Consider the following 12751-nt stretch of genomic DNA (forward strand, 5'->3'; position numbering starts at 1 on the left):
TGCAGAATGTCAGCACTTGAACAGGGACAGATAGCCCATGAAGGATTTTGCAAGGGATGTTTCACCACATTCTGAAACTACACCTCCTCCTCTTTCCAATGACACCCCACTTGTGAAATTCTATGGTGAAAAATTGCATATTTAGCCCCTCTGAAAATACAGTATATATTTTGTGAAATTGCAGAATGTCAACACTTGAACAGGGACACATAGCCCATGAAGGATTTTGCAAGGGATGTTTCACCACATTCTGAAACTACACCTCCTCCCCTTTCCAATGACACCCCACTTATGAAATTCTATGGTGGAAAATTGGATATTTGGCCCCTTTAAAAACAGTATATATTTTGTGAAATTGCAGAATTTCAGCACTAGAACAGCGACTGATGTCCCATGAAGGATTTTGCAAGGGATGTTTCACCACATTCTGAAACTAAACCTCCTCCCCTTTCCAATGACACCCCACTTGTGAAATTCTATGGTGGAAAATTGGATATTTAGCCCCTCTAAAAACAGTATATATTTTGTGAAATTGCAGAATTTCAGCACTTGAACAGGGACAGATAGCCCATGAAGGATTTTGCAAGGGATGTTTCACCACATTCTGAAACTACACCTCCTCCTCTTTCCAATGACACCCCACTTGTGAAATTCTATGGTAGAAAATGGCCTTTTTTGCCCCTCTGAAAATACAGTATATGTTTATGAATTTGCAGATTTTCAACACTAGAACAGCGACTGATGTCCCATGAAGGATTTTGCAAGGGATGTGAAGGGATTCTGAAACTACAGCTCCTCCTCTTTCCAATGACACCCCACTTGTGAAATTCTATTGTGGAAAATGCCCTTTTTTGCCCATTGAATATATAGTATGTATTTGTGAAATTGATGAATTTCAGCACTTGAACAGCCATACTCATCTCAGGAAGGATTTTGCAAGGGATGTTTCACCACATTCTGAAACTACACCCTCTCCTCTTTCCAATGACACCCCCTATATGAAATTCTATCCTTAAAAATGACCCTTGAAAATAAAATGTATTTGAGAAATTGATTGTTTTCAGCACTAGAATTGGTCTAGACTTCCCATTTGTCATGGGAAATTTATTTTGGCCTATTTTTCTGATTATACATTTTCAGCACTACATTTGGTCCCTATCACTTAAAAGTCATTTGCCACATTTCTGTCATTTTTGGGGCCATTAGTGTTTCTACCATGTCTTATTGGGGGGTAAGCATTGAAACTGCGTAGGGACCCTATAGGGCTAGTAGGATTTGTTATTATGCTTCTTTCTAGTGCCATGGGAGTCCATGGCAGCACATACAAATGTACATAGTAAAATGCTCAAACTTTGCACACTTATTCTACTCTGGCCACTTATTCACTTCAGGCCACTTTTCACACCTATATGTATCTCCACAATTGGTTACATAACCAGTACGATGGTTACATAACCAGTACGATGTATGCATGAATCCTATTTAGTGTCAGGAAATTCAAATAGTCCAATGTAGGGCATGTATTGTCCATAGGGATTAGGAATTGTCATATCTCAAGTACTGGGTAGCTAGGCTGCACGGGCCAGGAATCCAGACAAGGGGACTGCAATAGGCAATGGTAAGTGTTACGGCCAGCTCGTTCCCAGACCGAAACATAAAGAGGGACACGGACAAGGTTCAAACCAAATATATTAATTTATTTAAGTAAAGCACAAGGTTACCAATAGCAAAATGTCTAAGGGGAAATGAATGGGAGTGGTGGCGTGCGTGTATGAGTGTATGGATGTATGGATGCAAAGAAGCTAGTGAAGTAGGCCTAAAGACAAAGAAAGAGAAAGAGATGTAGAGTTAGAAATGAGGGGAGAGAGCAAAGTGTGAGAGAATCAAAGTGAGTGCCTGCAAGAAGTAAGAAAAATGCCTAATCAGAAAGATAGGGAACCCCTAATATAGCCCCACCCTAACCATAGGTGTAATCAATGAGGGTATTAGCCCAACCAGGCCCAGCCCTGCCCGTGAACTGACAGGAGAAGGCCTGAAGGGGCACAGGGTCATCACATAGGGCAGTCATAGGGATGGGACTTCAGGTGCGATGAGGGCCAAACACAAGGATGGCTGATGACTGGTAATAGTTTATCTCACAAGTGAGGTAAGAGGGAAGAAAGAGAGATAAATAGTAGGTATTACAATAAGTCATGATGGTTAGTATTAATAAGTATATCAATGGTATAATATAGTGTTATACTATAGAGACAAAAGGCAAGAGAGGGAGAGAAGAGGGAGTTGAACTTGCCTAGGAGAGAAGAGGGAGTTGAATGGCAAGACAAAGACAAAAGGTAAGAGGGGGAGTTGAGAGCAGGGGCGTAGCACCAAATTCTGGGCCCTATGCACAAGTGGTGGCCATGGGCCCCCCCCCAACCAACCAACCAACCACCGGCTGTAAGCATGAAGCATGAGGTTCACAACTAACTAGGCCTACTATCTAATCACACATTGAATTAATCTAACAACTCTTATATGTACTGTATAACAGAAAATAATCTTATTACCCAAGACTTCACTGAATTTCTTATGTTTAAAGAATGTTTAAAAGCTAGAACATGAAATGAATGAAAACACTTTTGGCTGAGAGAACAGCTATCTATATACAAATTGAACACTTTTGGCTGAGAGAACAGCTATCTATAGCTGAGTGTGATGCGTTTCACAAGTTAGCTTTGCTACTAATTTGACAGCCTTTCCTCATGAACCTATATAACATTGAGCCTACTAAGTTAAGCTATTAGCTCATAATAATTTTCGGATTAGTAGGCTATTGAAATGTTGTGGTAGGCTATAAACCAGGCGGATTCGCGGTGGTATTGAAGTGTTTTGTAACCTTCAGGAGTTCATTTCATTTGTAGACTATTGCTTTCACATTGGGCTCACCTTTCTCGGGAAAGAAGGCTGTTAACACTTGTTTTCCCTCATTTCTTTTTTTCTCCCTTTCTTGCCTATCTTTTCTTTTCTGGGAACTGGATTTAGCTTTCTTAGACACCCATTGCCGCTTCGACAGAATGAAGGCTAGGCCTACTTCAAAAATGCACCTAGCAGGGGAAGGCGTACTGAACCATTTCGTTCAAGGGAGAGGGTGCCTGCCCTCAAACAATGTTGGCTTGGACACAATTTAATACATCAATCAACTGATGCATTTACCCGAAATATTTGCATCTATATTAGTTAATAACATTTATTAAGATCTTTAAATTAAGGAAATTATTTATTATTAAGGAAAATAAAATTCAACTCCTTAGGGGCCCTCCCCCCACTTGGGGCCCGGGTAATTTATTCCCACTTGTCCCCCCACTACGACGCCCTTGGTTGAGAGAGAGAAAGAAGCAGAGTTGTACGGCGTGACACATGAAAAGTCCATGACAGCGCTATGCTAGAGCAGCATACCTAAGGCATGGTGAAGGGTAGTCAGTTGCCACCATGACACGCATGACTAGGGCGCCAGTCACATGAGGACACAGCAGAGGTGGTCCATTCCAATAAAAACCCGGAAGTTCCACAATACAACATACCTAACTATGGGAGGCACTAAAGATGTATGTTTTAAGTCTAGACTTGGAAATAGGGAGGGTGTCTGCTTACAAAATTGATGGAGAGAGTTATTTCCAGAGGAGGGGTGCGCTGTAGCAGAAAGCTCTGCCTCTACTGTTGGGATTACAAGAAGTCTAGTATTCTGTGATCGTAGCAGTCTAGGTGGGTAATATGGTACTAAAAGATCTTTAATATAGGTGCCCAGCCATGTTTGTATGTTAGAAGTAATATTTTTAAGTCAATGAGACTTTTAACAGGTAACCAGTGTAAAGATGCTAGGATGGGGGAATTGTGTTCATATTTTTTGTGAGTGCTTCAGTGTTGACTGACCAGTCCAGTGTATTGTACAGATGTATCCCCAGATACTTGTAAGTGCTTACCACCTCCACATTGACCCCCTCAATGGTAACTGGGAGCAGAGCGGGCTTAGACCTCTGGACATTGCACAAAGTCCTTCACCAGGCTCCTATATTCCTCCTCCTGCCCATCCCTGATACACCCCACAATTGCAGTATCGTCTGAAAATTTCTGCATGTGGCATGACTCTGTGTTGTAGCAGAAGTCAGACATGTACAGGTTGAAAAGGACTGAAGAGAGCACTGCTCCCTGTGGAGCTCCAGTGCTGTTGATCACGGTGTCGGAGAGGCAGTTCTTCAGTCTGACGAATTGTGGCCGCTCTATCAGGTAGTCTGCAATCCAGGATACCAGATGAGCATCCACAATCATCTGTAGGAGTTTTTCACCCAGTCTGAGGGGTTGGATGGTGTTAAAAGCACTGGAGAAGTCAAGGAACATGATACTCACAGCACTCTTCCCCTTGTCCAGAGGAGGGGGGATGGGGGGATGAGGGGTATTTGGTGGCTGTAGACTGGTGGCTTGTGAACAGCGTTAGTGTAGTCGCATTGTTCATGAACATGTTGTGGGGGAGGGGTGCATCAGCCTTTGATGGTGGAGGTGCATGTTGCACTGAGAGTGAGGGGTGAAGTGTGAACCGGCAGGCAAGCAAGCAAGAGCAGTGTCTGAATTTAGTTGACTTTGTACTCTGCACAATGACAATAAAGTTGAGTCCAATCTAATCTAATCTATCCCTAGTGACCAAACATCACCAACATTATTGTGTGGCGAATCCATGACCCAAGTCTGGTTTCGGTACGAGAAAGCATTGCCAAGATATGAGCTCATTTCCTGTAACTTTAGTACCTCCTAGTGGTCCAAGGTCACCAAATATATTGTGTGTCCTCGGGATGGGGTCTTAAGTCCATATACCAAGTTTTGTTTTGGTACGCGAAAGCATTACTGATATATGAGCCTACATCCTGTGATTATAGCGCCCCCACAGTGGTAAAAAGACTCCACATTTATTGTGTGTTCTTAGGATGGGAAAACATATAACCACACAGTGGGTGCCTTGCAGCTTTGATGCTTGGCCCCCAATAAAAGGAAAATGTACAAACAAAATGGGTGCCTACACTGCTTGGTCCCGAATAATAGGAAAGCGTAAATATACAATTGGGCTTTGCTACTGGCCCCCAATAAGAAAAGGTAGAAACAGTAATGATGCTTCGCAGCTTCACTGCTTGGCCCCCAAAATGACCAAAATGTGCCAAATGACTTGAGTGATAGGGAGAAAATGTAGTGTTGAAAGCCACAATCAGAATAATAGCTTGAGGATTTTGAAATTAAAAAAGCCTATTTTCTTGGATGGAATTGCTCATGAAGGAAGTCATTGGAAGAGGACACACTCAACTATTCATATACGGTGGAATTGTTTGCAACAAATCAGTCTTGACAAATAGGGACCAATTTTAGTGTATAAAAACTGCAATGAGAGAAATAGGCAATGGGAGTTCTAATCGAAAACAAAGCCATTTTATGTGATAGGGGTTTCACATGGGGGGTTGTCATTGGAAAGAAGAGCGAGTGTAGTTTCGGAATGTGTTGAAACAGCCGATGCAAAGGACATTATGGGATGTGTGTAGCTGTTCAAGTGCTGAAATTCTGCAATTTCACAAATACATATTACATTTTCAAAGGGCCAAAAAGGCCATTTTCCACCATAGAATTTCACAAGTGGGGTGTCATTGGAAAGGGGAGGAAGTGTAGATATAGAATGTGGTGAAATATCCCTTGCAAAATCCTTTATGGGCTATCTGTCGCGGTTCTAGTGCTGAAAATCTGCAATTTCACAAATATATACTGTATTTTCAGAGGAGCAAAAAAGGGCATTTTCTACCATAGAATTTCACAAGTGGGGTGTCATTGGAAAGGGGAGGAAGTGTAGTTTCAGAATGTGGTGAAACATCCCTTGCAAAATCCTTCATGGGCTATCTGTCCCTGTTCTAGTGTTGAAATTCTGCAATTTCACCAATATATACTGTATTTTCAGAGGGGCAAAAAAGGGCATTTTTCATCATAGAATTTCACAAGTGGGGTGTCATTGGAAAGGGGAGGAGGTGTAGTTTCAGAATATGGTGAAAGATCCCTTGCAAAATCCTTCATGGGACATCAGTCGCTGTTCTAGTGTTGAAATTCTGCAATTTCACAAAATATATACTGTTTTTAGAGGGGCTAAATATCCAATTTTCCACCATAGAATTTCACAAGTGGGGTGTCATTGGAAAGGGGAGGAAGTGTAGATATAGAATGTGGTGAAACATCCCTTCCAAAATCCTTCATGGGCTATCTGTCCCTATTCTAGTGTTGAAATTCTGCAATTTCACAAATATATACTGTATTTTCAGAGGGGCAAAAAAGGGCATTTTCTACCATAGAATTTCACAAGTGGGGTGTCATTGGAAAGGGGAGGAAGTGTAGATATAGAATGTGGTGAAATATCCCTTGCAAAATCCTTCATGGGCTATCTGTCCCTGTTGAAGTGCTGAGATTCTGCAATTTCACAAATACATATTATATTTTCAGGGGCAAAAAAGGGCATTTTCAACCATAGTGGGGTGTCATTGGAAAGAGGAGAGAGTGTAGTTTCAGAATGTGTTGAAAAGTCCGATGCAAAATGACATGTAGGCCGTAGGGAATACATTTACTGTAGAAAAACTTCAAAATCTGCTACCAACTACATACCACCCCCCCCCCCCCCCCCCCCAGTGTAAAATGAACAAAATTGTTTAATAGAAAAAAACATAACACAACATGTATCAAAAGATCCAGCACAGAAAATAAAGAAAAAACTACATAATCTGCCACCCTCTACATAACCCCCCCCCCCCCCCCCTCTAAATTACCAAATTATTTAATAGAACACGAAAGGCAACATTTCTCAAAACATTCAGCAGTAGAGTTAACAGAAAAAAGATATACAGGCTTTTGAACGTCTGTGAACAATGCCTGTTCATCTGCAACAGGCACATGCCTGTGTTATCGCGGATTTGCGGTCAACACTGGCCCCTTGTGGACGAGGTAGAAAATTGCATTATTTATGGTGGAACGGAAACTTAACTCCCCCGCGATCTGAAAGTGGTCTTCCCCCGCGGAAATGAATGTGGTGCCAAGTTCAGCCTCGTAAGGACGACCCAAGTTGTTATCAGCGCTCAGTTCGGAAGCCTGCATCTCTGATGGGGCTGCATTAGTGCGTGTGGCATGGGCAGCTTACACATCTGGAAAGACACCATCAATGCTGATATATTCAGGTTCTAGAGCAACATATGCTCCCATCCAGACGACGTCTCTTTCAGGGAAGACCTTGCATTTTCCAACATGACAATGCCAAACCACCTACTGCATCAATTACAACATCATGGCTGCGTAGAAGAAGGGTCCGGGTACTGAACTGGCCAGCCTGCAGTCCAGATCTTTCACCCATAGAAAACATTTGGCGCATCATAAAACGGAAGATACGACAAAGAAAACCTAAGACAGTTAAGCAACTAGAATCCTACATTAGACAAGAATGGGACAACATTCCTATCCCTAAACTTGAGCAACTAGTCTCCTCAGTCCCCAGACGTTTACAGACTGTTGTAAAGAGAAGAGGGGATGCCACACAGTGGTAAACATGGCCTTGTCCCAACTTTTTTGAGATGTGTTGTTGCCATGAAATTTAAAATCACCTAATTTTTCTCTTTAAATTATATATTTTCTCAGTATGTCATCTATGTTCTATTCTGAATAAAATATGGACTTTTGAAACATCCACATGTTTTCACACATTGCATTCCGTTTTTATTTACAATTTGTACCCAACTTTTTTGTCCCAACTTTTTTGTAATTGGGGTTGTATATATATAGCCTATATATAGGAGGTGAGGTTTTGTTCAGCAGTGTTACAGCCTCTGGAAAGAAGCTGTAGGCCTACCTGAGCCTGCTGGTGCGGGAGCGCAGGCTTCTGTGTCGCCTGCCAGACGGGAGTAGAGTAGACTGAAAAGACCATGGTTTGGGTGGGTGGCATCCTTGACAATGGATTTGGCTTTGTTTTTACAGTGTTTATGATGTGTTGTGGCTGGAGGGGAGTTGGGAGCCAGTCCTTTGGGCAGATTTCACTACTCTTTGTAGTGCCTTGCGATCAGCAGCGTTGCAGTTGCCGTACCATACAGAGATGCAGTTAGTGAATATGCTCAAACCATAGATGGCGGTAGTGCACAGAGCTCGGGAACGCAGCCACGCAGTACAATAGAAGAAGAAAAATAAGCATCCTAGCATTAGCTGCAGCCTCGGTTGCTTGTAGGTGATTTAGATCTAAAGGAACGAATAGGGGATATTTTGCTGCCAGGGCCATGTCTGACACAGTAAGTTAAAGTTTATATTTGTTCACTAGATGTGTTGAGTAATCATATGTTGACGAAGGCTGTGGGACGGAATTTACTTAAATAAGTAGGATTATGCTAATTTACTTATTGCCTTGCCTAACGTTAGGCCACTCATTTAGAACAACGTTAGCTAATCAACCTGTCAGCATAATTTAATGTTAAACGTCATTACTAGTTTATCTTCTATGTAGACATTGGACTGTGCCCATTACTAACTCTATACTCTATCTTTATATCACTAATTTTAACCACAAGTCTTTGTTCGTCTGTGTAACTCTGTTTAGTGGTTTAGCCCACTGCTATATGTGTTAGCTATCGCCAATGTTACACAGCGTGAAACAAAGCGTGCATGTTACTGTGTTATTGAATTACAAGCACATTCAAAACTGTCTCTGTATCACCCTACATCCTTTTCACCAGTTACAGCTCAGACGCGTGGAAAACGGCAATTCCCTGGCCCGATAGTTTAGTTAATTCGACATTTATGAAACTATAATCCCCGCACGCATCAACGTTAAAGCTTAGCCTGCTAATGCAATGTTATGGAGATAGGGGATTTTGTAACGTTTCACCCTATTAACATGAGCTTGACACTTTCCTCAGGAAACGAAACCATCAACAACCGATGGAGGGGACAAGAAAGACGGGGGAGAGTACATTAAACTGAAAGTAATTGGTCAGGTAGGTGGTTTAACACAAACTAGCATGTGCGCTATCGGTGGATACTCGCTGAAGAAACTACAGTACGAAAACATTGAAGTAGCCTAACATAAACTTCTTCGTTTGCATGTAGGACAACAGCGAGATTCACTTCAAAGTGAAGATGACGACATCGCTGAAGAAGTTGAAAGAGTCCTACAGTAAAAGACAGGTACGGACATTAGCCTGGTGACGTTATGTGTGTATGCGAACTTTAGTAACTCAAGGTAGTCGAGAGTGGGCAGGACACTAATTAATCCTGTTTTTCCACACCCGTTTCCTAACTGTTGTTGCAGTAACATCAGATGAGACTCCTTGAGACAGTCTGTGAATCTTGCAAAATGCTGTTGATCAAATTCATTTAAAAAAACAGTGAAATTACACCCATTACTGTTGTGCTCCTGAAGCAGCATGTTGGTTGTCTGGAATTGCATAGGGTCCTGCCTGCGCCACCATTGTTTCCTATATTTCCCATATTGTGTGCTAGTTTTACTGCACACACACAAGATGTAAAGTCATATAGGGAAGGACTTGGACTACAGGAAAAGGCACTTATTGGTGGTGCAGATCCCTACTTGTTGGGTGAGGGAGACGCAGTACCAAGTCCAACCACAAGCGCCTCCTTTCCTCTGTAACTTCTGACATTCCTCTCCCTGGTTTTTAATAACTTTGGGAAGTCGATAATATTCCAAATGTTTTTCTCGGTCTGACCTGTTGGTACAACCTAAAACAAGGCAGTAATTAACCATTTTCCTTGTTTAAACATCTGCCCATCCATGAGTACTGTTTAAACTGGTTCTGTGCTTGTAGGGTGTACAGCCGGACATGCTGAGGTTTCTCTTTGAGGGCCAGAGAATCTTAGACCACCAAACTCCCAAAGAGGTAAACCAACATGATGCCTTATACACAAACATTACATGTGCGTTTTTGAATTCATGCTTATGTTTACTTTGCAGACTCATCCAAAGTGGCTTATAATTATAACCCTTACATCAACATTAAAATAAACAGTTAAAAGTAAATTACAATATATTTACAGTAAAAGTAAAAAGACTAATACTGATGATGACGGGCATTAGTAATAGCAAGCCTTCATAACAACTATGACTGTAAGAACTGATTAGTGTAGTGCTTTGTACACCAACATTACATATGTGTTCTTTGTATTTGATGTTCTTGCTGTAGTGATACACTGAACTACATTGAGGCATTTACTCATACAGTGCTGGCCAAAAGTATTGGCACCCATGCTAAAGTTGACTGAAAAGAGGAATATAAAATCGTCTTTTGTGAGGAAATGAGGAAATATCTAACCTTTAAGGACACCAATTTTCTTAGTGAATGAATAATGTATCATAAATAAATAAATGTTCTTCTTTAAAATACAGGGGTCATAAGTATTGGCACCCCTATGTTAAATTCCCATAGAGACAGGCAGATTTTTATTTTTAAAGGCCAGTTATTTCATGGATCCAGAATACTGTGCATCCTGATAAAGTTACCTTGGCCTTTGGAATTAAAATAGCCCCACATCATCACATACCCTTCACCATACCTAGAGATTGGCATGGGTGTTATTTCAGTTAGCCTATTAGCTGGTTTGATTTGCTCAATTTGAGCTCAATGAGCATCAAACCAGCTAATAGGCTAACTGAAATAACAGCACTGTACATGCACAGTCAGTCACAGACACCCACACAAAGAAGCCTTCACATTTCTCTGCTTCCCTCTTTTGTCATAGCTGGGAATGGAAGACGAAGATGTAATTGAAGTCTACCAGGAACAGACCGGGGGCCTACGGATGAATTAATCCGTCTCTGGTCGCTTTGAAACACATTTCCTGTTTTATTGGTTGTTATTTTTATATATATATATTTTGATAAGTGATAGGCACACTACTCTCATTAGTTTGGTTTGTCTGGATGACAGCGGAAAGGTGGGCTTTAGGTAACTTGGACAGTAGGGCCTTGTTTCATTACATGCCCCTTACACCCTTCCAACCCTGACGTGTGGATTTATGATCTAGCCTAGCTTAAAAGTGGACCGTGGGTCCTGCGATTAAGCTTTCACTGTTTCATTTTTGACCTCTGACCTCTTGGAATGGTTTGTGTACTATTTGTTCTTCACCCCTGAAATCCATCAAAACTGTGCTACTTTAAGGTACACTTTCCTAGGGTGTAAGTGTGAGTGATTAAACAAGACCAGGAATCTTGAGGCAGGTTGGAGAGGAGATTTTGGAGGATATTAACTTCAGACTACCTCCTTTTGGGGTTTCTTTTCCCCACGGTTTTGCTAGTCAGTCTCTGAACTTTGTCTCGGTCCAGTGACCGCGAGTAGAATTTTGTATTTCAGCTTGAGTGTACTCAAAAGTATACTGTACTCCCTCACTGAATTCTAATCAAGTCGAGTATACTTCCTCACAGTCTATGGAAAGCTGGCTATAGAGAAGCCTCCATCAAGCCTCCCTGTTACTGTTGAGTCCAAATTGCCCTAACCCTAATCATGCTGATTCTGTGAATTAGTATTGTCATTGTATTTTTTTCCCCCCTTCCTGGTCTGGGTTTTGTTTACACTCTTTTTTTTGTTTTTTTGTTTGTTTTTGTAATTGTCTCCATAGCTGGTTAGGATAAATGGATGTTAACAGTAGCACACTCATCAGGGACTGTTGGCAAGACACTCACCTGTACCAGAATAATACCAGTTTAGCACCCACGTCACTTGAACCACACCCTGTCTATAAGTCTGTACATAGAAATATGGAATTTGTTTCCATTGTGGTCCTTTACGATATATTTGTGTTAAACTGATTGAATTCATAAAGACACGCATTATTTCAAATTTCATAAAGAACATAGTCTCTTGTTTTCCACTGATACTTGTAAATATACATTCCCACATTCCCAGTGGAATGTTGTGCGGCACCTCGAAAATTCTGAACTTTTGACAGGCTTCGGTTCTCTTTAGAATAGTGAAGGCTTATCATCACCGCTGTCACTACAATCAATTTGCCTCAGTAATATGTAATATAGTATACAAGAAAGTATTTTCTAAAAGCAAAAGTCAAACAATTGTTACCCAGCTTGTATATTTTGTATATTCTTTCACTGTTTTATTATTTTTTACTGGATCATTACATGTTTTGTTTAAGTTGTTTGTTTTTGTCTTAGGAAAGTATGAGAATAAGTTGTTAAGCCCTGTTTTAAGATTCTAGGTTTTTCATCTCAGGAATCAAGATTGAGTTATTTTAAAAAAAGCAAAAAAGCAAGCTGTCTGGCTATGATGAACCATGGTTCACTCTGGCAGCCCATAATACGTTCACTTTCTGGGTTACCATGGTGAGTCAAGCACACAGCTATAGCGGAAGTGAAAATAGAAGTCGGAATGACTGTGGTGTACATTAGGTTAGAAAACACTTTTTAAAAGAAAATAAAAATGCTGAACAGATGTATGTGTACTTTGTTTGTCAGTGTGTGTGTGCGTGTGCGTGTGCGTGTGCGCGCGCACGTTATGGTTCAGTATGATTAAATCTGAGCTATGTGTATCATGACAACACATACAGAGAGGCAGCAGGACTGACGGACAAAGAAGGATGGAAGGCAAACCCGCTATATATTGACATCTGCAGGCAACCTTCATATAGATCACCATTACAGTTGGTTCTATGGATCACCATGATTCTACATAGGTAGACTACAGGTATTTGAGGCCCTGCT

At 41.2% G+C, this 12751-nt stretch overlaps 1 protein-coding gene across 1 annotated transcript; it reads left to right on the forward strand.

Annotated features, from left to right (window-relative positions):
* The first annotated feature begins 8219 nt into the window (after positions 1–8219).
* On the forward strand, positions 8220–12482 carry LOC143100178 (small ubiquitin-related modifier 1-like). Its single transcript, XM_076263153.1, has 5 exons — positions 8220–8318; positions 8943–9020; positions 9133–9210; positions 9849–9920; positions 10780–12482. The coding sequence occupies exons 1-5, from the start codon at positions 8307–8309 to the stop codon at positions 10846–10848; spliced, it is 309 nt and encodes a 102-aa protein (XP_076119268.1). The 5' UTR covers positions 8220–8306; the 3' UTR covers positions 10849–12482.
* The last annotated feature ends 269 nt before the right edge of the window (positions 12483–12751 follow it).

This window comes from Alosa pseudoharengus, unplaced genomic scaffold, assembly GCF_046254945.1.
Source record: "Alosa pseudoharengus isolate Yale_2024_CS ecotype anadromous, Long Island Sound unplaced genomic scaffold, YU_APseudo_1.1 YU_APseudo_1.1_scf_3, whole genome shotgun sequence".
NCBI lineage: Eukaryota > Metazoa > Chordata > Actinopteri > Clupeiformes > Clupeidae > Alosa > Alosa pseudoharengus.

Excerpts from the sequence above, each read along its gene's own strand:
- LOC143100178 (XM_076263153.1), top strand. Across the intron at positions 9,021-9,132 it reads AACTGAAAGTAATTGGTCAG|GACAACAGCGAGATTCACTT; the intron begins GTAGGTGGTTTA and ends GTTTGCATGTAG. Across the intron at positions 9,211-9,848 it reads AGTCCTACAGTAAAAGACAG|GGTGTACAGCCGGACATGCT; the intron begins GTACGGACATTA and ends CTGTGCTTGTAG.